Raw genomic sequence first — 27,714 nt, forward strand, 5'->3', positions numbered from 1 at the left:
CAATGAACCAATGACTTCAGCTCCCAGCCAATGAACCAAGGACTTCAGCTCCCAGCTAATGAACCAAGGACTTCAGCTCCCAGCTAATGAACCAAGGACTTCAACTCCCAGCCAATGAACCAAGGACTTCAACTCCCAGCCAATGAACCAATGACTTCAGCTCCCAGCCAATGAACCAAGGACTTCAACTCCCAGCCAATGAACCGAGGACTTCAGCTCCCAGCTAATGAACCAAGGACTTCAGCTCCCAGCTAATGAACCAAGGACTTCAACTCCCAGCCAATGAACCAAGGACTTCAGCTCCCAGCTAATGAACCAATGACTTCAGCTCCCAGCCAATGAACCAAGGACTTCAGCTCCCAGCCAATGAACCAAGGACTTCAGCTCCCAGCCAATGAACCAAGGACTTCAGCTCCCAGCTAATGAACCAAGGACTTCAACTCCCAGCCAATGAACCAAGGACTTCAACTCCCAGCCAATGAACCAAGGACTTCAGCTCCCAGCCAATGAACCAAGGACTTCAACTCCCAGCCAATGAACCAAGGACTTCAGCTCCCAGCTAATGAACCAATGACTTCAGCTCCCAGCCAATGAACCAAGGACTTCAACTCCCAGCCAATGAACCAAGGACTTCAACTCCCAGCCAATGAACCAAGGACTTCAGCTCCCAGCCAATGAACCAAGGACTTCAACTCCCAGCCAATGAACCAAGGACTTCAGCTCCCAGCTAATGAACCAATGACTTCAGCTCCCAGCTAATGAACCAATGACTTCAGCTCCCAGCCAATGAACCAAGGACTTTAGCTCCCAGACAATGAACCAAGGACTTCAACTCCCAGCCAATGAACCAATGACTTCAGCTCCCAGCTAATGAACCAATGACTTCAGCTCCTAGCCAATGAACCAAGGACTTCAGCTCCCAGACAATGAACCAATGACTTCAGCTCCCAGCCAATGAACCAAGGACTTCAGCTCCCAGACAATGAGCCAACTGATGGGTGGATTACGTGTGAAGGAATCGTCAAGATGAACAAAAATCAAACCGGGAGCGACGAACTGCGTGAGCATGTCCTGTTCTGGAGCTCCGCTAGCCGGGTGCGAAGGCCAACCGGTCTACTTTGCAATTTGCGAGCCGCCCGAGGATGTCGGTTCCGCGCGGTTTTCCTGTTTCTCGTCGCCTCGGGGCATTATGTAGCGCTGCTTCGAGCACGGCCTGCCCGAGTGTCTGTGCTGCCCGCCCGAGTGTCTGTGCTGCCCGCAGGAGCACTCGCCGCTCCACCAGGCCGTGCTCTGTTCCTCTGGTGCAGTTACACCAGTGCCTGCCGACCTCCGTAGCGTAGTCGGATGCACACCGGCTTACGGTGCGAGGGGTCCTGGGTTCGAGTCCCTGGTAAGGCATGGGTTTGACATTTAGATGCTGATATTTGATTACCTACGAATTGAAATTGATGATTGCACTGAAACAAATTGAACAATTGGCCGTTTGGCGTAGAGCTGTAGGCCACATAATTCAAAGAAGAAAAATAAAAAAAACATCACTGCCTCCTCGCAGGACTCTTCCGAGAGGATGCCAGCCCTTCCGGGCACTTGCAAGGATCCTCGCGTCCTCTCGCAGTGTCTTCCGTTCAGCATCAATGATCCCCGTTTCCATGGGCCTAGATCCGGGGACCTGGAGCCCCCCTGGAATCAAAGCCCACTTACTCCTGCCAAATCGTAACTGTCAAATGGGAACGCTCAACGTTATCCCGTGGCATCTATGTACTGTTACTCCCATACCTGTTTTCCTTTTATCTATTATTTTTATTTTGTATTGGTCAGACATAACTGCCCAAATAATATTTTAATAATTTGGTTTAGTTTTATTAATTTTTAATTCAATAAAGGAACTATGAACGTTAATTTTCAATATCAACGAGCCACCCATGATAATAGTTACTTATCGTTGACAGGTTGACATAATCATCTTTATCTGACTGTTCATTGAATTTGTAGTAGATTTGTGACTATTTAAGATGGATAAAAATCCACACCCATGCCTCATCAGGAACTCGAAACCGGAACCCCTCGTGCATCCGAGCTATGAAGGTCACTAACACAGGGTTCGTTTCGAGAAGATATCTGATATACCGTGGGAAAAACAAAGTAGAATTTTGTTGAGATACATTTCTATAAATCGAGCATGCCGAGGGTAGCGGGGACAGCGGGGCATGAAGGTAACGAGGGCAAATAACCTGCAACCCCGACACTGAACCAATTATTGGCCGATCTAACTGTCGAAAACCTGTGTCGCGGCAGGCTGAATTTGACTCCATGTTTGAGATTATGAAATCTCATTGCACGTTTCAGTGGCCTTCGCCTACCCGCACACACACATTGTGTCCAGAGATGCAGAAATAAACCACGCGATTTGAAAACGGCTCAAAATATCCGAGTGGTGTTTGTTTACAAAAATCTTTTAAGAATACGCTGAGGGCGAATGAATAGTCATGTTTCCGTTTTTTCGTTTTTAAACTGAATCTGTAGGAGAGAGAAAATGATTATTAAAAAAGCGTGTTTTCTGGGGGGGGAAAAATTCAGGCACGAAACACCTGGTACTTACACTTGAAAGCACTCAAGGGCCTTGCATTACAACTCTAGCGTCATTTCTCAGCCATATAATGTTCCGGCTACCGCTCAACTCTCACAGTTTCCCCGTTTACGATGAGAAGACTGCGTGCCAGTTCACAGCCTTGCACTTAGAAGCGACACCGCGCTAGAAGCACCAGGGAGCGTTGCACTTAAGGCTAAGATCCTGAGTTTCTCGCGAGCTGGCAAAGACACGCGTAGTTATCTTTGTCCTCAACAGAGCGCACTAGTAGTACGGCTGAACGATGTAGCGACGCGCTGAAAAAGGATTTTGAGGGGGGGGGGGGGGGGAAAGAGGACGCTGTTCTCAGAATTCTTATCTCCCAGCGGGGTGTCATGTTTACGACAGGTCTGGAAGAGGGGGGTGGGGGAAGAGTGTACTCTGCCTCGGCGAGCATTTAGATTTCCAATCCCTTTGCCATTCTGTCCCTTTCCACCACACCCACTCAAGACTACTCGATCCTCAACAAAGCGCAAGGGAATAAATATTACTATTTTTGGTACATTTCAGTTAGAAACCTGTACGTAACCGAGTGCAACCCAAGGTAATTATAATAAATATTAATTTGGTGCACTACACATATACGATATACAAATTGTATGTTTTACTGCGGTGATTATGTGGCCAAAACTGTCAGATTTGGTCTCTTTTGCAAGAACGCTCGTTCACAGCTAACCACTACATTCAAATAAACTGGCCAGTAATGTAGTTTTCCTGCCCCTGTAAAAAAAATAATAATTTTTAACTGAGTACTACAAAGGTTTTGCGCTTCTACAAAATTATTTTTTTTTTCCACATTTTGTCACAGGTGTGTGCGTATGTGTATTATACAAACAGTTGAACGTTGACCATCTAATAGCATGACTTTATGTTGCAAAACGGTATTATTTGCTATATTGATATCTGATTAGAACTGTATTTTTCTGTGCAACTATATATATATATATATATATATATATAGTTGCACAGAAAAATGCATATATATATATATATATATATATACAGGCGAACTTTTTATACTATCGGATAATTTTTTGTAGCTGAATATCTGTCTTCAAAATATTGCAGGTTATTGCATTAATTTTAGTGTTTTAAATGTATTATGTTTTTATGTATGTTGGCGTCGATGGGCTTCTTTCCATTTCCTGCTGTGCTTCATTTTAAATACACGTCCACTTACTATTGCTGATACTAGTGTTGTGTTTTGACCGTTTCGAAGCGATAATATTCCCGCCTGAACTCCTGCGATATTCGAGGCATCTAGTGAGTAAACTCGGAACTAACCGGAGCTCTAGCGGCAAACTGTTGAACTCGTTCCTTTCATCAGCGGCAAATGACAGTTAAATCACAATATTTTGTACTCAGATTATTTAAATTCTGTACGTTGTATTAAAAAAATTAAACCGAAGAATTGTTCATTGTACCTCCTTTAAGTTGTGTGCAAAGTAACAGCCGTGTACCGTTTAAATATATACCTAATATTTAGTTTTGAAAATTTCTAAATTAAAATTAAATAAGAAAGAATTTTTTGAGAAAATTTTCATCATCATATTTACAAAATTCAAAGTTTTATTTACAATTCTACTGTTTATTAATTTTTTTATCTACTACGATATTCATGGGAGAAATAATTTTCTTGGAGGCTGCAAAACTAAGGATCTTAGCCTTAACATCCCGCCTCACTAACACACACAACACCCCTCACTAGGCGGGCCCTAAGAGATGCTTATTGAGACAGGTAAGTAAAATCTGAAGAAAAAAAAATAATAATACTAATTTCAGGTTAATCAAACAGGGAAATACTTTCCTTTGACTCAAGTCAAAACTGTGCAAGTCCGTTCTAAGTGTCTCATGTATAGTCTATTGGCAACGTTCTGCATCATACTACTAATTTAAATTAATTTGTTTGTTTTTTTTTAACTAAAACAAATGTTTGTTTGGCGAACCAATTTGTAAACAAACGCACATTATGGGATTTATCACATCGAGCCCGCGCACAGAACACAAGAAATTAGTCGACGTCTATCTTTAATCTACGATTCAAAAACCCTGCTCAAGATTTTCTTTCCGTGACATCATGTAGCCTGGAGCCGACACCTGCTCACGGTGCGAGAGGGTCTCTGGTTCGAGTCCCGGGTAAGGCATGACAGTACTTACATTCGAAACAAGATATTGTGATTAATAAAGAATTATTGATGGTGTCGATGGCGTGAACGTGATGACTTTCTAAGGCATAAAAAAAATTGGTTGTCTGTAAAGTCGGTTTACGGACGATAGTTTAAAGTGACGTCATAAAAAAACATTGATGAAATGATTGCATACTTTTATGAATAAAATTGAATAATTTTTATTGAATTATCACTATTTTGTATGGATACAAAGAATGAGTGAAATGAAATCTACAATTTAATTGATGAATTTACTTTTATTTGCACTCATTAATTAAAATATGTTTATTACTTTAACGAAGAGGTTATTTTAACTATAACTTTTATACATGTTCGCTATTTAACTTCTTCCAATCTGTGTTATTCTGTTAAGGATAGGACGATGATTGGAAAAGTAGGAAACGAATGGGCGTTTTTCAAGTTTTTCAAGTTCCAGTCGAGTGGAAGAGAGATAGATGCGGAGCAAGCGTACAATGAGCGTAACGGAACACAGCGTAACGGGACAACGTGCGTAACGGGGTACAGCGTAACGGGACACTTTTTCGTGCGTGCAGCCGGCGTTCATCGATTTATTAGACGTTGTCACGTCAAAAAATGTGGCCTAGCTTGTATCCATGCGCGCGCATTGCTACGCGGTAAGTAATGTTCGGTTGGTATTTGCCAGATGTTAGTTCCAGGAGTGTCGAGGGTTGGTAAAGAAGCGGGAGTGAGGCGCGGCCTGAGCTAGGGACGGAAGCTCGCGGCTAGCCCCCGGGAGACGACGGCGCGGGCTTACCTGCGGTGCGAGGCTCCTGACGGCGCGCGGCCCGCGGACTGCGGACTGGCCTTCGCCGTCGCACGCTGCCTGCCCTGCCCCGGCGCGCCGCGACTAGAGCTCCACCCCCTTCCCTCTCCCCCTCCCCTCCCTAACAACTCCACCTCCCTAACCTCACTGGTAGGGCTCGCTTGCGTCTGCAGAATCGCGACTGTGTAACCGGGTGGATAAACATAAAACGTCAAAACTACCTTTTACGGGAAAATTTCTGCATATTTTAAAGTGTTTTGTTATTGCATGCATATTGGCCAAAATCAGTAGCGTAGCTAGGATTTGTGTATGGGGAGGGGGGGTTATGATGCATGGTTCCCCCCCTATTAAAACGGGGGAATTTTGATTTTAATGTGTAAAATAGTGCTATTTGAGCAGTTTTCGGTACTTAACTTTAAATATTGTAATGGTAAAAATATTATTAATTTTTTTAATAAAAAAATTGTTTGAGTGATGAAGTAAGAAATTAATTAAAGCTATTTTAATCAATCTAAGTGCCTTGTCCACGTCCACTCAAAATCATAAATCATGCTCGAAGCTCGACAGTACAAAAAAAAAAGAATGAAAAGGGTTGGGTTTCGGCAGAACTGATCTATTCTTGGAAACAATTAGCTTTAGCTTGAAGAGTTACATGACACCATGTCGTTGTCTCAATTCTATACACACACAGCGATAATTACACTTTTGGAAGCCCAGTCAACACCTGCTTATAATTACCGCGCTGGTTAAACACAGTAGGTGTAAGATATTTGAAAGCTTGGGACCCGTCACGGCGTCACAACCTTATAGCTTCTGCTCGCGACAGGGGTAGGGGAAGGGAAGGAGAATCGTTAGGGCACGCTTACTCTTCCCCTCCAGTGCAGTGGCCGGTGATAGCAGTAAGACACCCAGACTTTTAGCTAACCTGCTTTCAGATAAGAAAAATAATGGTGGCTAAGGAAGGGGGGGGTTAGAACCCCTAACCCCCCCCCACCCCCTGGCTTCGCCCCTGGCCAAAATACGGGCAGTATACAGCATACACGCACACCATGCAGATACGACTTGTGTCGGTTGAAACCTACTACGCGCAGAACTCTTTCGGGCAGCGCGGCCCTTCTTGCTGTTCCCGAACAACAAGCTTGACAGGAGAAAGCTTACAAAAGGAATATACCCCCCCCCCCCTCCTTAATTCTTTGAAGTAATTATTGGGGGATATATCCACCCTTAAAATATTTATACGTGTGTGTGTTTTATACACACCCACGCACATATATGTTTGTGTATGTAGATATAACGTGTTATGAATGACTTGCAGCAAACTTCAAATTTTATCTTGCTTCCTGCTTAGCTAGAAGGATATATATATATATATATATATATATATATATATAGAGAGAGAGAGAGAGAGAGAGAGAAGAGAGAGAGAGAGAAAGTGCGCTCGATATATTACCGTACTTTGGTTGATCACCTCAAACGAGCACTAATAAAGTTTGACGTGTCCAGCGAGGTTTCATTTTATCTCTTGTCTTGAGATTTTGCCACAAAGATAAAATTCATTCTTTAATTATTTTATGTAGTACAATTTAGCGAGTAACTCTAAAAATTTTCCCATTGAATAAATTTGGACATATAACCTTTCATTTGTTTGAAAACCTTTCAAATATTATTTAACTATGAATAGTTAAAAACTTTTACTTTAATAAATATTTTAATATGTAATAATGTACTAAACTCAGTACGGTTGTAAGTGTCCTCAAAGACAGTGACTGCTAACACGTTTCGCTCATGTTGCAGGGTCGTGGCTCGATCCCAACACCTCGTTCTGTCTTAAACATACGAGCAATGAATCAGTAGGTACCTAAGAGTTTTGGAGCACACACATCGTGTGAGGTAAAGATCTAGATATAACTCAAGCAACTTCAAGGTTATAAAAAATATTTTTAATACTCAAACAAGAGGTTGGTTTTAATAGGCATAATTTATTTTCCAATACTTCGTGAGTCATTAACATTAGAAAGCTGTATGTTTTCTAATCATGTCGTATTTTGCGGGAATGAGATAACTAAGGGAATAAAATTTCCTTTTTTTCTTTTATTTCGAAAAAAGCATCTAAAGAATTAAATGTCTCAAGGTTGCTCTTAGGCCTCTCAGCTCTCACTACAGTATCAATTTCTTCTTGTTCCCTAATTTGGCTGGTGTGATCAAGTCTGAAACATTAGCCCTTTGTTGTATTTACTGGCGAACGAATTATACATTATCCGCTAAAAACCTTTGGGAAAATAATTGCTGCTTCCTTAAGATTTTAGTGTTTCGTAAAAGTTACTACATTATGTAAAATTTGTATTCCAGAGGAGTAATAATTTGAAAATTAATTAGAGAGTTGATTATTTCGTTGGCTAAATTAAATTTTAAAAAATAAAAATCCAACAGCGTAGCATGACCATCGCGTTTTTTTTTTTATTAATGAAAACTTGGGTGGTTGTGTATTGGCTGTTTATTCCTAGGTAATGATTGGCGAATTGCGATCCGCCGCATTGCTGTTCAGCTCGGCGTTAGGACTGAGGTTCGCGATAAACAGGCCCGCCAAACTCTTCTTACCTGGAACTTCTTCCTCTTGTCCAATAGTTTTCTTGCTTCTTGCATTAATGCATGATTAATTTATCCCTGCATCAACTGGTCCACAGTTTTCCCTGCGTCTATGCAGGATTTACCTGGCGTCACTTTAGTGAGCTTTTAGGCTAGGCAACCTAAGGGGTGCCAGCCATGGTGCCAATCGCAGCCATGACTGGCCAATAAACCCTAATAAGCACATGATGCACGCACCCTTGTTCTGTAGGTATGTTTCAAATCCCTCATGGTCGAGTGTATAGGCTTCGGCCTAAGACACACTTAGGTCCTCCCCTAACCTGGACCCCTCCCACAAACATTGAAATTAACTTAGGCTAGAGAAAAAAAAATCGATAAACAGGATGTTTGCGCTGAGCTTGAGTTTCAAAAGGGGTACTTTTTTTTTCTAGCGATTGTTGCAATTGTTAAAGGTGCATAAGTTGTCGTCAGAAAAGTTGGGTTTTTTCGGTAAATGTTGTATTCCTGTTATCCCCACGGATTCATTGCATCGCCGCTTCACTTCACTGCGGCACCCTTCAACCACCTCTAAATAGTTCGTGTTAACAAGCGCAGTGGCGTAGCCAGGATTTGTGTATGGAGGGTGTTAAGAAGCATGCGCCCCCCCCCCCCCCCCCCCCCCCGCGTATTAAAGCGGTGGGTCCGGGGGTCCTCCCCCGGGAAAATTTGTATTTTAATGTGTAAAATAGTGCTATTTTTGCAGTTTTCGGTACTTAAATTTAAATATTGTAATGGTAAATTTTTTATTAATTTTAATATGAAATTTGTTTAAGTGATGAATAAGAAATTAATTAAAGATTTGGTGCTAGGGGGGGGGGGGTTGAACCCCTAAAGCCCCCCCCCCCCCCCCGGCTTCACCCCTGAACATGAATATAAATCATAATTTATTCTTTCCATGAATCAGATGCAGCCCCCATCTCGGGTCTTGGGTATCCCGTTCGAAACCGCTCATGGCTTTCGATTTTTATTTTAACTAAATATACGAAGTTAATATTTCCATTCGTTTATCTCTTTCATGTGATTATTCTAAATAATTAATGTTAAAATCACTACAAGCCAAAATTTGAAACAGCATTTTGTTTATAGATAAAGTATTAGCTAAAAAATTTATTCACATATGTTCATCTGCAATCTACCGTAATATTTACGATATTACGATTGAATAGTGATTAAGGTGGCAATAGTTTTTGTAATGTTGGCGAAACTGCTGTTGAAGTTTGAGTTATTTATTATTTCATTGAAGAGGCAAAATCTTGTGCGCTGGCGCACAGAGATACGGTGGAATTTGTGCTCCATAATGTAAAGTGACACAATATGTATTAAAAAGATCGGACGATACAGATTTGATTACATAAATGTGTAGGCACTCAAGTGGTCATAAACATATGTTTATTCGTTCTAAATTACATAATTGGGATGGTGTATAAGTTTAGGTGTGGTCTATTTGTGGTATTAAACTAGTTTTTGATCTTAAAAATATGCAGGTAGAGGAAACACCAACCCTCATACCACCAAAAAAAAGACTCGTCAAGAAGTTAGGTGGGCTAAATGGCCATGTGGATCACATTGTGGTTTTTCAGGTCAGTGTGTGTAAACAATATATAATTAAATGGAACACATTTATCAAGTAAAGATTAAGCACCCGAGACATGGATTTCCCATGTTTTGTACCTTTCCCCCCTCCCCATTCTATAGTTTAAATGATATGCAAGTGAAAAAGTGGGAATGTTGTGTTAATACTCAAAAATAAAAATGTATGCATATCAAACTAAAACTTGCAGTGATTATCGTAGCATCCTGTGCTACTCCCTATTTTGGATTGGATCATACTTGCTATAATAGTGGATGAATGTGGCAACTCAGTGTGCAGATCCTGACAAAAAAATGGTGAGGGTAAGTATCACCACCGGTAAATATTTACAATCGCGGTAGATGCCAAAAATAATGCTAAAAATCCGAAAATACTTTTATTCTATGCACTTTCACTTCCTCTTTTCAAATCAACCGGCGGAGATAAGAAATTCCAAATACTTTAGGAGATATCGAATTTTTTAATTTCATGATATGTAGAGTCGCGGTAGATGCCAAAAAAAATGTAAAAAATCCTAAAATACCTTTATCATATGCTCTTCAACTTCCTCTTTTCATTAAAAGCGGCTTAAAGAACAGACATTGCAAAGCCTGTATTTTTGTAGGTTTTATGAGTCAATGAACAAAACCACCAGCAAACAGCATTATACTGAAATTTTGTAAAACATTAAATATTTTTATTATTTTAAAAGCATGCCTCCTTTTAAGGGACTGCTTGTATGTAACTGTGAGATTTGTTTCCTAACCAGGGGTTCTAATCATCATTGCTACACTGTAAATGTTTATAATTCTTGTCTGAAAAAAAAAATTGTTTACTTGCAGAAAATTTCTTTAAAATGACCAAAATATTAGGTAATCCATGAGATAACTCTACTCAAATAGGTATTGCTAAAATATGAATGTAAGAACTTTAAGATAAAAAAAACTAGATTTCAAAATTAAAATAATTTGTTTTACATTTATTGCATGTAGGTTTTTTATCTCTACACCTCAAAAATTATTACTAGATAAAAATGTATTTGGCTCATTTTTAATTATGTGTTTCATAAACCAAAATTGAAAATGATTTCAGAAGAGTACACCTAATATTTTTTTTCCACATAATGTATAAATATAGTGAAACTCAATACTGGTATTTCATACTGCCTGAAAATCCTAGTTTTGACTAAGACTTTCAAGTATCATTGAGTTCTTTCAGTAATCTGATCAAATTTTGAGTGCATTGAGTGGTTGAATTAAAAGTGAGCACTGCAATCTCATTAGTATGGAGTTGATGCACCAGGTAATTGGATGCTTTGACACACTACTTGAAGCAAATAATGTGGAGTGTGTCACAATGTTGTAGGGACACAAGGGTAGCCCACCAGGCGACAGTATTTCTTCTCCAGTGAGCGAAGGAGGGTTGCTGGCAGACATGAAGGAGGTGTCTCAGGACAGGATGAGCACGCCAGTCCTGAGCGAGGCAGGCACCAAGGAGACGCTGTCTCCTGTCGTGGAGAACGGCCACCCGCTGGGGTTGGCGGGTCTGCCAGAGCTCGCGAGCGTCACTACCGGCAGCCTGAGCCAGAGCGACCAGAGCCTCGACCTGGACATCATCCGGGACGTGAAGAAGGCCAAGACGAAGAAGCGCGTCAACATTTGCACGGACCGCGGAGAGCCGGAGGACGAGGTCGGGGCGGAGACGGCGGCACTCCGGAGGGGCTCCGAGACTTCGGACTCGGTGGCCGACCACTCAGTGATCAGCAGCAGCACGGACGGCTGCCTGACCATGACGGGGACCATCAAGCGCGGGAAGAAGGCAGGGCAGAGCGTGGATGTGCGTCTCAACATCTCCCGGGAGGAGCTGGAGGTTCTCGAGGCCACCATCGCGGCCAAGAAGCGAGGAGGCCCCGCTCCCGTCTCTTCGTGCTTGCTGTGCGGACCGCGTCACGGACCGCACGTCGCCGTGTGGACTGCTCTGTGCCTGCCGTTTGCAGTCGCCGTGTCAGGGGCGTACTCCTTCTACATGGGGACTCTCACCTGGTATAACGTCTTCACGTATTACACTGAGGAGAAACCGCTCATTTGCAGGATTCTCGTCTCTCCTTTCGTGATCCTCATGTATCCATTTCTTATTGTGGTGTTCACCCTGGGACTGGGGCTGTACGCGGGCTTCACCCAACTGTCCTGGTTTTTTGACAGCTGGCTCAAAGAGATCACTGACTTGGAGAAGGGCTTTTACGGCTGGTTATGTGCCGCTCTCAAGCACGAAGACTGTTCACCATATGAAGTTGTGGTGCTGACTGACATACAAGGCTCACTTGAAGGGGGTCCCACCATAAGGTCATCCTCTGAAGACTCAACTATCTGAGATCACGTCACAAGATTCTTCGCCTGTTCTGCCCTTCTTGAAACAATTTATGATATATACAGTTTAGACTGATAGCATCACCATATCTTTAGGATTATGTCTTACTGTCATTCATTGAATAATTGACTTGTTCACCTTTTCTTAATCACCTCTTATCTTTCCTTGGTTTTTCTCTTTCAACTACATTTGCCATAACCTTCCTCAATTTTTATTTTTGTATTTTAGTTGTAATGTCATTCATAACTTGCTTTACTATGCAGTATTTGAACTTCACTCATTATGCAGATTCATATTATTTCTTCTTTCATTTTATTAAAAATATAAATGTTGAATTAAGAATAAATGTTTTTGTTCTCTAGAAAAATTTTAATCAAACTTTACAACAACCTTCATAATAAAGTATATATGTCCGCATGTGTGGTAATCAACCATAAGGTGGGTTTAATCCTACCTAGCGCTGGAAGTTTACATTTGAATAGTACATAATAGGTACTAAACTATTAGACCTAACTTACAGAAAAAGTTGCAGTACATATAACGAAAACATACATAATCATATTTTATGTTTTTGTCACAGTTACACATCAATAAAAAGGCCCTTCAATTTCGTCTGCTTTTTGGATTCATTTTCCTTCTTACGAATATTGTAAAGAATTCCCAGTGAAACTATTTTTTTCATGTCCAGGTAGTTGAGAAGACCTTTGGTATAACTGCATGCGAGAGAGTGCGACACTTTTACAGGCTGTCCGCCTTCATACTTGCTTCCAGTTTCTGCCTTGTTCTCTTCCCGTTTGATTGTCTGAATGATACCATCTAACCAAGCTGGTTTGCATCACATTCAAACCATGCCACAATGTCCTGCTCACGTACTTGCTCACCGCCTTTTACATCATTTTCAACTTGCGCTGAATGTGCAGCTGAAATTACCATTTTGTCATTAGCGAAAGCTAGGAAATCGTCTTCTTCATTATCTGTAATAATTTGTCTTCAGAATTTTATTAGTGTTTATGGCTTTATTCGATCCCATGCTGCAGCAATTTCGTAAATAGTTTCCAGAACACTGTAATTTTTCCAAAATGGTTTTAAGTAATTTCCTTCGTCATTGTGTTCCGGGAGCAAACTTGAATGATAGATTCGTTTCAAGGTAGAAATCACACCATGATCCATGGGCTGGATTAGTGCAGTGACATTTGGTGGCAAATATGTGACGAAGATTCCACCAATGTCTGTTTTTAGTATGTCAATCTTTGCTTCTCAGAAATTCACTGATTTTAGGTTCAAAAGTTTTATCAAACCATTCCTTAAGTATGACTTGTCAAGTCAGCTCTTGTACTGGTAAAATATTGAGGCTTTTCTGCTTTTCCTATGACAGCTAATTTTACCTTGCGTGCCCCTGAATCATTTGAGTGACACACAACTGTCAATCTTTCTTTACTAGTCTTATGGTCTGGGCGCTCTGTTCACTCTCAGATGCTAGAGTTCGTGTGTGTAGACATTTTCATAGTGTAGCCCAGTTTCATCTGCATTGTAAATTTGATCTGGGATTAAATTTTTAGTGATCTATGATTGATTAGAGAAATTTAAATGATTAGTATAATTTGTCCCCAACAGTTCTTGCTGTATGGACCGAACTGATATTCACAAAAGTCACACATAACCCTTGCAAAGCTGTATTTTTAGGTTTTTATTGGATTATCATCACTCACTATCAAAGTGAGGAATTTTGTGTATTCATCATGAGTTTGGTAGCTAAAATAAGATTTTTAAGTGTGTAGCTTCAAAAACATTTGAATACCCAAGATAAACCAGGATAGTTTTAAAGTATGCATACATTTCTTCCAAATTAATTAAATCTTTTCAGCTCTTAGATATTGTCTCTGTTAATTCTTATTAGCTCAAAATATTTTTTCCTGTCATTTTTCTGCTTGTTTTATGAGTATAATAAAAAGATAATCTGGTTTAGCAACAAATAGACTGACCCTAAAGTTGTTTTTGGGGCATTATATTACACATGAAAGTTCTTTTAACAGTGAATCAGTGTCTTGTCTCATGTTGCACCTCTCAGAATACTTGGACGAGAAGTTAATCTTAAACATATGCTGTTTTATAATTTAAAAAAATACAAGATTTTTTATTTTCAGTAGAAACCATGATTAATAATTTTTTTTTTTGAAAATAAAATAATTGTTTTTACCAAAAGTGCGTAGCTGTGTACATAGCATGAAACTTTCAAATAAACACATTTCATACGTAGTACCCGCACATCACAAAAAAAAAGTTTTGGCTTAGTATTTATCAGCACTTCATGTACAGTCCATGTACAGTCCGTATAATAATGGCACTTGTTGCAACTTTTTTTGCTGAGATTATGTTGCAGTTTTCCGTGGAAAGCTAAATGTGGTCATTCTGTTGTGTTCAAATTGTTGCTTCACATTTTATTTATTAGTATCCATTTAATATTATTCAACTTGTTTGATTCGCTCATACTAACTGTAACTATACTTTATTGACTTGCCTCATTTTTCATAATAATATAAGATATTGCATCTCTCTTGTACATATCTTAATGTAATTTTACTAATTTATGGAACCTCATTTTAGCTAATGTAAGTTTTAATTAAATGTCTGTTGTCTGTGATTATAATAACAGAGGTAGTTGCCAGATGTCATAAAGTTTTGTTCGTGTATTTGTTGTACATACAAACCTTAAATATGTATGTACTCATAGGTGTTTTGAAACACTGGCTACTATTTTAACTGTTGTGTGTAAAGTATTTATTTGAACTGTTTTGTAATAAAAAAAAAGTAGAATGTACTTGTGAATTGTGTAGTTTTATAATATAGATGGTTATTCTCAGTGAATTTTTGGTGCTCGAACAAGACAAGTTTTGAAAATTGACTATGCACAAGCTTCTCGGTCGCCGCCAGAATTTTCTGGCTCCCCGCTCAATATATTGCAGAGTCCCGGGTACTGTTATATTTATTTACTACTATTTATTTGGGATGATCTCATGGTTTTAGATGTAGTTATCGTCTTGTTCTGCTAAACCCAGCGGTAATGTTAAAGGGGCTAAGTTCATTAAGACTTTGCTAAAATGTGTTGACACATACTGGCAAATTTTTTTTATTTTGAAACTTAAATTTTCTATTTGAAAATACTGTATTTTGTAAAATTTAAGAGTAAATAGTTACTTGTCTTGTTTATTTTTTTACATTTATTTTATGGTTAGATTTTTGAACTGTTATATTCTCTGTGAGAATTTGTTGAATATACATAAGTACTTTCTTGCATCCGACTATTGCAAGTTGTGTTTAGGAGGACTGATACATGGTCATTAAGGCTCTCTCTCACACCATGTTGGCTGTTTCCTTTTCTTATCATTACAATTAATTAAGGGATTTTTCCGTAAACTTATCACAATAGCTCTCTTCATTTTTATTTTTCAACCCAAATTTTCTGAACAGATATTTTCAAAATATTATTTAATAGCGGTAATATGTCACATAAGTGTTCATGATTACTATTACTTGCACGACCTTTGACAACTTCTAAATAACATTTAGTAAACATCTGGTGAGAAAGCTACCGTAGTAAATTTACATTAAAGTAGTTCAATTAATTGTAATGACAAGAAAATTAAATAACCAAGTCAGCTTGTGAGACCGAGACTAAAGCTATGCTCGCTATGTTCACAATGTTTGTTACGCGAGTAAAATATAGCCAGCTGCATCTCGGGTGTCGCTGGCTACACAAAGCCGTGTTCCCTATGTTGGCGACCTCACCAGATGTTTGGTTCTCGGCTATTTTTCTAAAACATCGCTGATTTCGTGTATGCGTAGATAAACCAAAACTTCTGTTTTTGTGAGGAGTTTGCTGAACTTCTGCATTTACTTTTTATGAAGTTTAATTGTATTGTGCTTTAAATAGTCAAGTTGACAGAAAAGTTATTTTAAGATTACGAAAATATTCACGTTTATGGAATAAATCAATGGAAGAATATAGAAAGGCAAATGCTTGGGATTTGAATTTTGTTTCGTCTTCACAATCAACTGCTTCATCAAATGATGAAATTCATCAAATCCTTTTGTTTTTTATATTCAATGCATGAACCCATTTCTTCTTACGTTTATATACTGTGAGAGTCAGCAGAATGTTATCATCATCAGAATCCTCACTTGAATCCCAAGGCATACGTCTCTCCAACATCGCGAACTAGACTATCCTGTCTGGCCACCTGGCACAGCGAACATCGCGAACATAGCTTAGCTTTCTGTTTGGCCTCAGCTTAAAGCACTACTTTACTTTGGCATGCTTACAGCCAGTAAACCAGAGTTCATGTTATGTTGCACTGGCAGCTTTCCTGTTTCTCATATACTTCTGTCCCCAAGAGAACGTATTTTCATGTTTTTCAAAATCTCACATACTTCAAGAACATCAGGATAGAATATCCATTAGGTCTGTGGAAATTGATGTGATTTGAAGATAATTACTGTCACGAATGACTGATAAGTTGTAAATTAATTTAAGAACTGTAACATATAATGTAATATTGCATACAGATGGTAAATTTATTTATAAGTTTTAAGGATAGTGCATTTCATTGTTATTATTTATCAAGTACATATTGATTACACCTTAAAAAAGACTGATAGTGTATATGCGAGGATCTAGAAGGCCTTCTTCACAATTTTTAGACAGAAAAACTGATTCTGTATGCTAAAAAGTAAAGATTTGAGTCTATGTAAAAGCTATAAAATGAAAACTAAGTTTATGTAGTAATGCAGAAATAAATTGCACCGTTAATTCTTTCTTTTAAATATAATTTGTGCTTGAAAATCTACACACTTCAGTCATTAGAAATACGTGGTACGAGCATTTTGAAATTGATTTGTTTGCATTTTGCTTATAAAATTTAGCATTTAGGAGCAAATTGTATTTTTTGGAAGTTAGAATTCATTTGCATTGCGTCCGATAGTCTTTTGCATTTTCCATCGTAATCCAGAACTACACTTGAGTAGTATGTGGTGCTACCAATGTGAGTGCTTTGAAGTGTGCACTGCAAGGAACCATCTCTGGTTAAGTTTTTGCTGTAGTTCTAAACGACACTGGTGAGGCATGTGGAGAACAATAAAATAGCTATGTGGAATAAAACTTAAATAAAAATCCTAATTGTGGCTAACTTTTAAGGTATAGCTACAGTCAATACGTAGTTGACAATTATTAACAAACAACTTTCATCTGAAAAGAATTGTCAACTCATCTTTTGTTAACGTTTTCGTCACACTACCTGAAGTTAATTTACAGTGGAGAATGCAAAATGTTAAACACTTGCGAACCAAGCCATAAATATTTACCAGAATTGATTATAGTTTTGGTAAGAACCAACCCTGTGGGTGGAAAAGATAATAGAAATTATTGCTCCTTGTAAACTAACATAAAATATATGTTATTTATATCTATGACCAAAGGTAGCATACATAGCAATTACAAACAGTTGATTTTCTAAATACATAGCAATTTGCTATTTTCACATACCTCTAGTCATCATTGTCTTGCTTGCCCCTGCTGTCTTGAGTGTGTTGATCTCGCAGGCGTGCCTTCTCCCGAGTGCCAAGGTCGCCTCGCCAAGACTTGTCAGTATTCTTCCAAGTGGAAGCTAGGAATCATGTACGAGAACCATTCATTGCACCCGTCATAGCTAAGGTTTCATTTAAATGCTGTTAGGAACAGGGACGTAACTAGTTTCCACACGGGGCAAGAACTCATCTTGGCACCCTTTTTTTTCTTTCTCAAACCGAAACCTCTTTCCCGACCACACCTCATGCCGCCACAACATATTAATTCCGCTATTCCAAATATTTATTGATTCAACTTAGTTGGTAAATAAATAGATTTATTTGCAGTCGCTTCATTTTTAATGCATCGCAAATTGGATAGTACACAAAAAATACCTGTTCTTAAATTATTGACGATATATACTTATGTATCTTTCACTACCAATAATTCAGTTCATCTGCCCTCCAACTTTTTTTTTTTTTTTGTGTTCTAACGTTATGATACTCAAGGAAATATCTATAGTAAAAATTACCCTGCCAGTTTAGCTCCCCCCCCCCCCCCCCCCCTTTCCTAAAAATGTGGTGCCCGAGGCACAAGCCCCTAGTTACATCCCTGGTGAAATAGTTAGTTCTGTATTTATAAAACTGCAAAATTGCTCGTGTTTGTGTCTCGTCACTTGAACATTGTGCAGGAGACTTGTCTCAAGCATTATTGACTGTTTGCTAATATAAATCATTTTATTTATAGACTGAAAAAAATATTTTAACGCAGATTTTTTTGTAAATCTAGTTTAGTAATGGATGGTATGTTAAATGAATTAAATGTGTTTTTGAGAAATTTATATTATACATAGTTTGTACAAATGTTTTCAGATTCAGGATGCACCAATTTGTTTGATGTATTTTTTTTTATATTGTCTTTTAACAAGTAAGACACCTTACAGTTAATGTTGTGTATTTTTCCTTGATTATTCATGTCAGAACTATTGTCTATTATTTAAAATTTTGGTGTTAAATAACATTATTTTTACAAAAATTGTTGACAAATCCGTGAGGCAGTGAATCAAAGGACTTAGATTGCTGTGACAGACTTCATCAAGCCTGATTCATGCATGCTTTATTCATCACGAGATCTACGTCATCAGTCCGCACTTCCCATTTAGATGTTTGGTTGGAAGCGCAGTTCCCAGCCATTCAAATATTCTATTGATTAAATACAGTAAAACTTTGATTAACTGTCACCATCTGGACAGGGCTGTGACGATTAACTGAATAGACATATAACAGAACTCTCTTAAAACATATGTACAGTCATGTGATTTCACTGAGGGTTTGGGATGAAAATGAAATTCTTTACAATTGAATAATACATACATATTCCACCGTCGTACTATACAGTAGGTGTAAAAAAATCTGTGGATAACTTTAGTGATGTCTGTTTGTTCATACACATTTTTTTGACCGTGACAGATAACAGAAACTGGCATTTAATCAAGTTTTTGTGTGCCTTGAATGATGGTAAGTCAAACACAAGCACTTTAAGTGTACAAACTCAGCAGAGTCCTCTCATAACATATTAGTTTGCAAGAAATTGTTTATAATTACACTCACATAGTCTTTAATTTTTTTTTTTAATTTAGTGGTAACTTTGTGTTCTTTGATATTTATTCATCTATAAGAACAAATGTTTTTATTTTATTTTAATTATTTTTATATTCAGGCAGAAATATAAAATGTGAGACCCACCATAACAGGTTAGGATGTGCTAGTTGCAAACGAACAGCCTAATTCAGGAGGACATGTAAGTAAAGTTGCGTCAGATCAGCCCTGAAGCTGCTGACGTGAACAGTAAAACAGTTGAATGTAGCAACATATCGTCAAAAAAAAACTATGCAGCCTATCATAGGTGGGCTTAAAGATATATCACAGTTTGGTGTATGGTTAGTTTAGTGGGTGGAATTACTAAACAATTATCAGCAATAGGAAGTAACAACTTTGTTTAAAAGCTTATTGTGAAAATTTTGCATTTGAAATGAAATTTGTAAATGTGGTAGTCTTTAACAGGCTCAGGTAGCGTTTGCTTTTAAGAGTTCTCATTTCCACCCTTTCTTCAACTCACAGTTCTATTAAGTACCTACTGCGGGCTCAAAATAACTTGCTTGCTGTGTTTATCGTGACATTTTGACTTGAGGAATGCTGATGTAATATACTGAATTGTGATGTGGTTTTCGTTATAACAAAGTCAACTTTGCTTTAGAATTGTAACTGGAATAACTGTATTTAATAGTAATAGAATTTGAGGAAAAAATGTGGTGGCATATCCTGAATCTCTGAACGAAGAGGGAAGGGTATATTTTGGTGTTCAGAAACTAATGAGTTTCTTTTTTTTTTTAAACATTCCATCAGCAAAACAAAGTGGTGTTAATTTCTCAAACTTTTTTGTCATTGTAGCTGTGCTCTTTGAGGTGGGACATCAATATTACCTGGCCCTGGAATTTTGGGGTGTATGTACATTTCTTAAACCTCTGTTCTAGTCACTGGCACTATATTTACGTTCATTAATTTATTCATGCTATAGGGAATTTTGCTTTAATACAGTTCTTTGGAGATATACACCACTGCAGATTTGCACTGATTGTCATTGAAAAACTTCAGGAATGAAAAATACAAAATAAAAATGAAAATGTAATCCCACAGACAAAAAGCCTGAATCAGCTGATGTCAAATTATAAATATCATACAGCACAGAAGATTCAATGGAAGTAATTTGGTCATGAGAAAATAACAGCACAGACGAACACAGTGGGCTAAATATGATGAGACAGTTCCAACATAGCAGACAAACACAACAATGAAAATAAACAGGTATTATGGATAACACAATGATAGCACATGTGAACACAGTTGCAATGTTTCTGGAACTGGCATATCTCTGTCTGATCACCAGTCTGTTTGTGACTGATGACAGGAACAGATGCCAGTTGCCGAAACGTCGAAACAGTTTTGTCATAAGAAGTGTACTGTGTTGTCGTCATATTGTCCACTGTTTATTTTCATCGTGTTTGTCTGTTTGCTGTGTTGTCCAGGTTTGTTGTCTGTCTGTATTTACTGTTCTTGTTGAAACCATCTCATCATTGTTAGCCCACTGTGTTTGTCAGTGCTTTTTTTTCATGACTAAATTCTTTCCACTGAATCTTCTGTGCTGTCTGATATTTATAGCTAGACATCAGCTGATTTAAGCTTGTTCTCTGTGAGTCGATATTTCATTCTTGGAGTTTTTTCATGACAAACAGTGCAAAACTGCAATGGCATTATGTCCAAAGAATTGTACTATATCATTAATTTGTCAGAAATTGACCATTTATTAAGCCATTCAATTTGCTAATGTGTAAAGCAATTACAGTATCTTGTATGTTGATGTTTGTAAATTATTAATGTTGTATATCTGAAAGTGCTATTCATATAAGTATTACCTAATGTTTGTCTATAAAACTATTGTGTGTTTTTGATATTCTAGTTTTTCTTTTGTACTTTTACATTCTTGGTGTTTAAAAGATTTTGTGCAAAAGGTATAGATTTAAAAACCGTAGTAGTGGAAAATTTATGTTTGTGAATACATAAATATGTATTAATGATTTTTTTTTGTGGACTGTGTGTTTTTATATCTTAAAGACAAAGTATGAAAAAACAAAATGTAGTAATTGAATATGTATGTACGGAAGAATACATTTTTGTAATCTTGTTTTAAATGTTTGTGTAGAGCATGTATATCAGTGTGTGTGTATGTATGTACAGACAGGTACCATGAATATATATATCTTAATTAATTATGGTTCCTACATACAAAAATTCATTGATACAGATATGCCAGCATTTATTACAGCTACCAATTATACTAACTATTTTAGCGGTAATTGATATTAAACACTCCTTGGAAAGTCAGTTCCTTAAAATTGCAACAAACACACAAAAAATTCAAATAACATATTATATTCAAATATACGTACTCATAACTTCATAATTTTGTCTTACTTTCAAATGTTTATGTGCAGTGCAGATTAACGATCAAAGTTAAATTTAATTCTTGAAGTGAAACTTTTTTGTTTAGGGGATTACAATTTTCTGAGCTTTATAAAAGCTCCGATCGCAAAATGGGAATAGTTAGGGACGTGGTGGGGGAATTGGTACAGGAGGAGAGTTCGTCAGTTACTACACCATTCCAACACATGCACTAGCGATCAAAAGAGAAGACAAGGGGTATATGTGTGTAGCGTAGCAAGCTACAATCACAATAATGATTGCCTCTCCCTTCAATGTGTTCTGAATACACCATTGGCCCATAATCATCTGTTGCTTGCAGTTCACATAGCTCTGCATTATATCTAGGAAATACTGAACTCAGTTTTGCCCATTTTCTTGATTTACTCATAAAATATTCCTTGAAGTTCTACAAGTAAGAGCTGTTTAAAATCTCATCCTGCACTTTCTCATGTTGTCAAATTTTTATTAAATAAGTTGCCACTCAGATGGTAAGTTATACATTATACATGCTGAAATACACCAAAATATGTTCGGTAAAGTGTGTTAAGTAGTATGTACTATGTAGTTTCACCCATTTCAAAGCACTGTGCAACGTGTATCTTCCTGGTAGGAGAGTTTCCATTTGAGTTGATTCCTCTCACTTCCAGGCTTAACACACACTTCACTCTGCATTCCTCCTCCTGTCTGTAGGTCTCCTGTGTGCAGAGGGAGGCAAAGATGTGAGAACACTGAAATAAGTCATATCAAGGTGAAACTTTCAACACCGTCAAACACGTCTTTCATTTCAGAAAATCCAGGTTCAAATCTCAGAACAGTTTTCACATCACTCAAGGCAAATTGTGGAGTGCTTCAGTACGACTATGACTGATATGAGGCATCATGCTTCAGCCCCGTGAGGTTCAGCCGTCTTACTGCCGACAGTGTGATACTCTGGCCATTTACTCTATTGCAAGGAAAAACAAACATTTGTCCTTTTTACTACATCAGAATTAATTGAATGCTACCAATTTAATGAATTTCTGGAATAATCACTCTTCAATGATTGAATTCAATACAAAATGGAAAATACAATTTGTTAAATCTATTGATAAGGATTTTTATGTTTATAGAGATGTTGGGAAATGATATTTTGTTTTATATAGTGACATTTACATTTCTGGGACTAAGTGCTTCACATCTAGAAATTATGTACAGGTATGGTCTCTCGTACTGCATTTATGCATAGAGGCTTAAAGCAATAGACCTACAATAGTGTAGTGAACTCTGAGCAACTTGGGGTAACACTTTTAAAAGTCCTAGGTCCTGCTCAGGTTCTCATCTTGTTTATTGTGAACTAACGTCATGAGCCCAGGAATGTTTATGTATGCTGGTGCAGAATTGGTTATTTTTTATTTCATGTATCATTGTTTACTTTGAGTTGTTTGGGGAAATATTAGTTTTCAGTGAAAGTATGTTACTGAAGCCATGAAAAGGTTTGGACTCAAATATATTTTTATGTCACTCGTGAAATAACATAGCGGTATATGAACATACACTGATACATGCTGTATGCAATGTAATTTTTGTGTTGCAAAGTTTTGATGAAGTTATTCAACTTTTGTTTTATAACTGGAATATGTACCAGTAGTATTATAACTAGCATATCAAAAGCCATATTGGCATGAAATATTTGGGATATCTTTGATTGGACCAAAAATAATGTAGACTGACAATATTAAAAACTGTGTATGTACAATATGTGTGTGAGTTTGCCTTCATAAAATAAGCTATTTCGGCTACTCCTGTTATAAAATTCACGTAAACAAAGAATAAATTTTAATAGGGTCAATGTGTATAGTGGGACCAATGAAATAAGTTTTTAAATCATTGAAACTCGAATTAAAACTTACATTTCTAGAGTCTCCAATGAGTTTGGTAACCAGCTAATTGTCCTAATTTTGTTCACATTATAAAATAGGAACTATTTAGAAATATTTTCTATCTAAATTATTTTGCTAGTGTAGTAATGTATTCTGAAAATCATGAAGGAATTACACATGCTTTGATTTTCACGAAGTTACATTTTTAAAACATTTTATGATACAAGATTCCAGTAACGCATCATACAAGCGCTGCTCAGAGCCTGTATAACAACCACAATGACTTTGAAGGCTTGGTATGGGTGTTTTGCTACGAGTTATGAAGTTTTTTTATTTAATGGGCATACTTTGCATTAGCTGCAGTTGTTAGGGTAGTAATTGACGCAGCTAATAAACTCAGTACAGTGGAAAGACTTCAGTCTGGCTTCATGGTTAGGTCTTGTAATCCAGCTCTTTCTAGCTGCCCACTTTCACAGTTTGATGGATTGAGACTTTTGACCTGGGAAACTTAGGTTGCATTACCTATTGCGTTCTTGGCATTTTTTAGTTTGCTCAGAGTTTATTGTTACTGTGCTTTGACGTGAATACGTCTAAAATCGCTTCCATAGTGGGAGGCAATTCAAAAAACGAATGATAACACAATCGGGGGATACAGTTTAGTGTTGCAGCTACATGTCTATCATCTCCATCCAAATTTAATTACACCACTGGATAGCTAAAGGATCAAAGAATTTGTTACGCCAAGTGAGGACTGTGACGCATCGCGTATGTTGGAGGGGGAAGCGCTGCCATTTTGAGGTCATTTTGATGCGTTTTGAGATTTCCATTTTGGTATAACTTGAAGCTACGACGTTCGTTTAGGTTTCAATCGTGAGCTCTCATCAAAATCTATTGATTGCATATATAAAATATTAGTGTAAAATAGTTACAGTGAATATATATGGTGTTAAAATAAAAAAAATAGAGTAATTTATATTTTGCATAGAAAATATTACCTGTTACGTACACATATTCATGTACAAACATGGCCGTCTCCATGACACAGTCACACCCCCTTTTTTTTTCCCCCTTTTTTTTCCCCCCATTTTAATTTACAATGTTTCCTAACAGCAGGTTGCATTTCAGATTTCAGAGTTACATTTCCATAATTATTTTTTTTAGTGACCAATGGTGATCTGTATTTTTTCCTTCCAATAGAGCAGCTTTCTAAATATATATTTTGTACTTGTTTCTTATTGGATAGCCAGTTGTATTTTAACACACATCAAATTAAATAAATAAAGGCATTGGATGTGTTTGTGACAAATATAATTACCAAAATATATTTGGTATTGAAAATAAGTTTAAATCTTTGAGGAACATAGTTCCTGGGAGCAATAATTCTGTGAAACACATCCAATTGTACTTTAACATAAAATATTGTAAGAAAGTAAACAATGGAATATATATGTTTGTGACTTGAAACTGAATAATTACCAAAATATTTTTTTTATTTTGAAGATATGCATTATAAAGCTTTGATATATAAACTTGACGTCGTACTGATCATGGCCGTTAAGCCCGTGCTCCGCACCGCCAGTACCCTATCCCGTTTTCGGAGCGCGCCCCTTGCCCAGCCGGATTGAGTCAGGCGAGCACCTTGGGCGTGACCCCAATAGACATAATGATATTTAAAGGTACGGAACCCCGGAGGCTCGAACCCATAATTCAATTAAGGGAAAAGCCATTAGTACGAAATTACTAATTACCCGACATGTAATAAGTGCGTCGTAGCCACTCCGGGCGAGTACACCACGCACGGAGCAGACAACAAACCTCATTAACAGTCACCGCGGCCACTGGCCTTAATTAAAATGCCCGTGACTATGATCAAGTCAGAATAGGAGAAATCCCTCTAAAACAATTCACAGTGGGACAATATGTTAGTAAATTTACAGTCGCCAACTTGATGTCACAATTTAAATAATTAAATACATTAAAACCATTGTTAAGCCTTAAGCACCCAATTACCAGGTGCTACATTTTAATTGGGCACCTGGAACATGTTTTAACTGGTAAAAGAGTAAATTCAATTAATATAAGTTTTTTGACGCCGACTCACAAAGAAGAGAAAGTTTCTCTTCCTTGCAAGGAGGCCATGTTCGGCAGTCTCCAACCACTCCGCGCCGGGAACAGACGTTTGTCCGTGGGCAGCATCCAAGTTTTCTTTCTTTGATTATTTTATTCTATACTAAATCTTTAAATTTAAAACCTCTTATTTTAATTCATCGCTGCCCAAGTCGACTCGGCGTGTATTTTACGGAACCGGGCCTATCCCGACCGTCTTCATCGTGATACCGCGCTGCGGATCGTATCACTCACATAAGTGTTTCACCGAACCTAGGAGCCCGCTCATCGACCCCCCCCCCCCCCCCCCGCACCCGTTAACTTTCGACGCTGGCCGTCTCCAGCGAGCATCGACCCACGTCCCGCGAGACTGCCGCGGTAACCATTGTCACGTAGTGTGTTTAGTGTTGGTGAGAATTTTTGTAGCGGGACTGAACCGCGGAGCGGACTTGTAGAGTGTACCGTGTACCCACATGGACCCCCGGTGAAACTCCCAAATTAAATGTATTCTCGCCAACTCGTATATCATTTTCCGTAATTCCCCGTCCTCCACACGGCCGAGCGGCCTTCAGTCAAGGTAGAACCATTCAGGTTACATTCAAGCCGTGTACCTGGCGGGGCACGCTGGGGCAGAGTACCCACGACCTCACACCAACGGCCTAGCAGCCCGCTAGCCTGGCGCTCCTCCGGACAAGAGCATCGCGACGCCCGTAGCGCCCGTCAGGTACCCCCCGGGCCTTTCACAGAGGTCGGGTGACTGCAAACTGGATAAATGATAAAGAACATTGTCTTGGAAATTGTTCCATGTAATGTAGCCAATTGTATTTTAATGTAAAATATTAAAATAAAGTAAGCAATTGGATGTGTTTGTGGATATAAACTGGATACACAATAAGAAACAATAACTTGTGTAAAAAATAACATTGTACTGTTTCCTGATTTTTCTTTGTTTTCTTGTTTCTATGTTGACATTCGATAATCAAGTAAAATTACTTATCTGGAATATAGTCCCAAACATGTTAAACTGTCAACCTTTAACTGTAGATGAGTTACTGCAATATAAACAGCTGATTACCTCAGTGAAGCTAAATTACATTAAAATGATTTATAAGGGAGAAAAAAAGTCGAATAGTACTGATGTTGAACACGAGCAAATAGGTAATCCATTGAACCAAAGCAACCATCTCTTTTCCTACTTTTAGAGATAAATACTATTTTGTCTTGTCACCTTGATTCAAAATTGTTTATTCATAAAGTTCTTTCAGAACTCAATTTAGTTATTCTGTCCTCTTCTCCACGTACCCAAAGTGACGGTATAGCTGCACAAAGAAACAGAACCTTAAATTTTCCCCACTAGTGTCAACACTTAAAAAGTGTGTATATTATGAAATAATCTGTAGTTAATGTATGCTATGCTGTTTTGAACAGTGATTTTGAACATATTATTTCAGCAAAAGTGGTTCACACAACCATGAAGTGAAGCAGGTGTTGGCAAAGGCACAAGAGAGCGTCCAAACAAGATGCTAGGCTGGCAGACATGCTGGACAGTGTCATTACACATTGTAAAATTTCAGTTTACACATTTTTATAGCATGACTGTCGAAAAATAATTTTTAATGGATGCTGAATTTTGGCCACATCACATACTACTGGTTTGGAAGGCGTGGCTTGCTAGAGCACAGCTAGTAGGTATTTAGGCTGCATATGATTAAAATTTACTAATACTTAACATTATAGTGTTCTAAAGTCTCACCTGAGGCGACACTTTAATGGGCTAAAAGAACTTTTATTTTATAGTAATAATGATTACTTCAAGTTGATTTATTTGTTTAGTAATTATAAAAATAAATACTTGAACTTAGTATTGTTTTTAATTTTTTTACAATCAAGTTGAGTATATGTAGAATTACTTTATTGAAATTATAAGAAGATTAATTTTTGTTAAAATTATAAATTAAAAGTTGTTATAGTTTTAAAATACGCACTTTTGTCAGTAATGGACTAAAAAC

The 27,714-nt window shown here is 37.8% G+C and overlaps 2 protein-coding genes across 2 annotated transcripts in view; one reads left to right on the forward strand and one right to left on the reverse strand.

The window, feature by feature from the left end:
- Positions 1-5,614, reverse strand: part of LOC134530391 (espin-like) — a 98,440-nt gene extending 92,826 nt beyond the window's left edge. The window contains exon 1 of the mRNA XM_063365168.1: positions 5,570-5,614. The gene's annotated coding sequence lies outside the window, so the exon portion shown is untranslated. The remainder of the gene's footprint in view (positions 1-5,569) is intronic.
- A 3,772-nt stretch (positions 5,615-9,386) lies between these two features.
- On the forward strand, positions 9,387-23,477 carry LOC134530392 (transmembrane protein 169). Its single transcript, XM_063365170.1, has 2 exons — positions 9,387-9,783; positions 11,139-23,477. The coding sequence occupies exons 1-2, from the start codon at positions 9,682-9,684 to the stop codon at positions 12,141-12,143; spliced, it is 1,107 nt and encodes a 368-aa protein (XP_063221240.1). The 5' UTR covers positions 9,387-9,681; the 3' UTR covers positions 12,144-23,477.
- Positions 23,478-27,714: the final 4,237 nt, after the last annotated feature.

The sequence above is a fragment of the Bacillus rossius genome, chromosome 3 (genome assembly GCF_032445375.1).
Source record: "Bacillus rossius redtenbacheri isolate Brsri chromosome 3, Brsri_v3, whole genome shotgun sequence".
Lineage (NCBI taxonomy): Eukaryota > Metazoa > Arthropoda > Insecta > Phasmatodea > Bacillidae > Bacillus > Bacillus rossius.

What these genes read in the sequence shown, in the direction of transcription:
- LOC134530392 (XM_063365170.1), top strand. Translation starts at nt 9,682, where the DNA reads ATGCAGGTAGAGGAAACACCAACCCTCATACCACCAAAAAAAAGACTC. An exon ending in ATCACATTGTGGTTTTTCAG is followed by an intron (nt 9,784 to 11,138) that starts GTCAGTGTGTGT and finishes ACAATGTTGTAG; the next exon opens with GGACACAAGGGTAGCCCACC.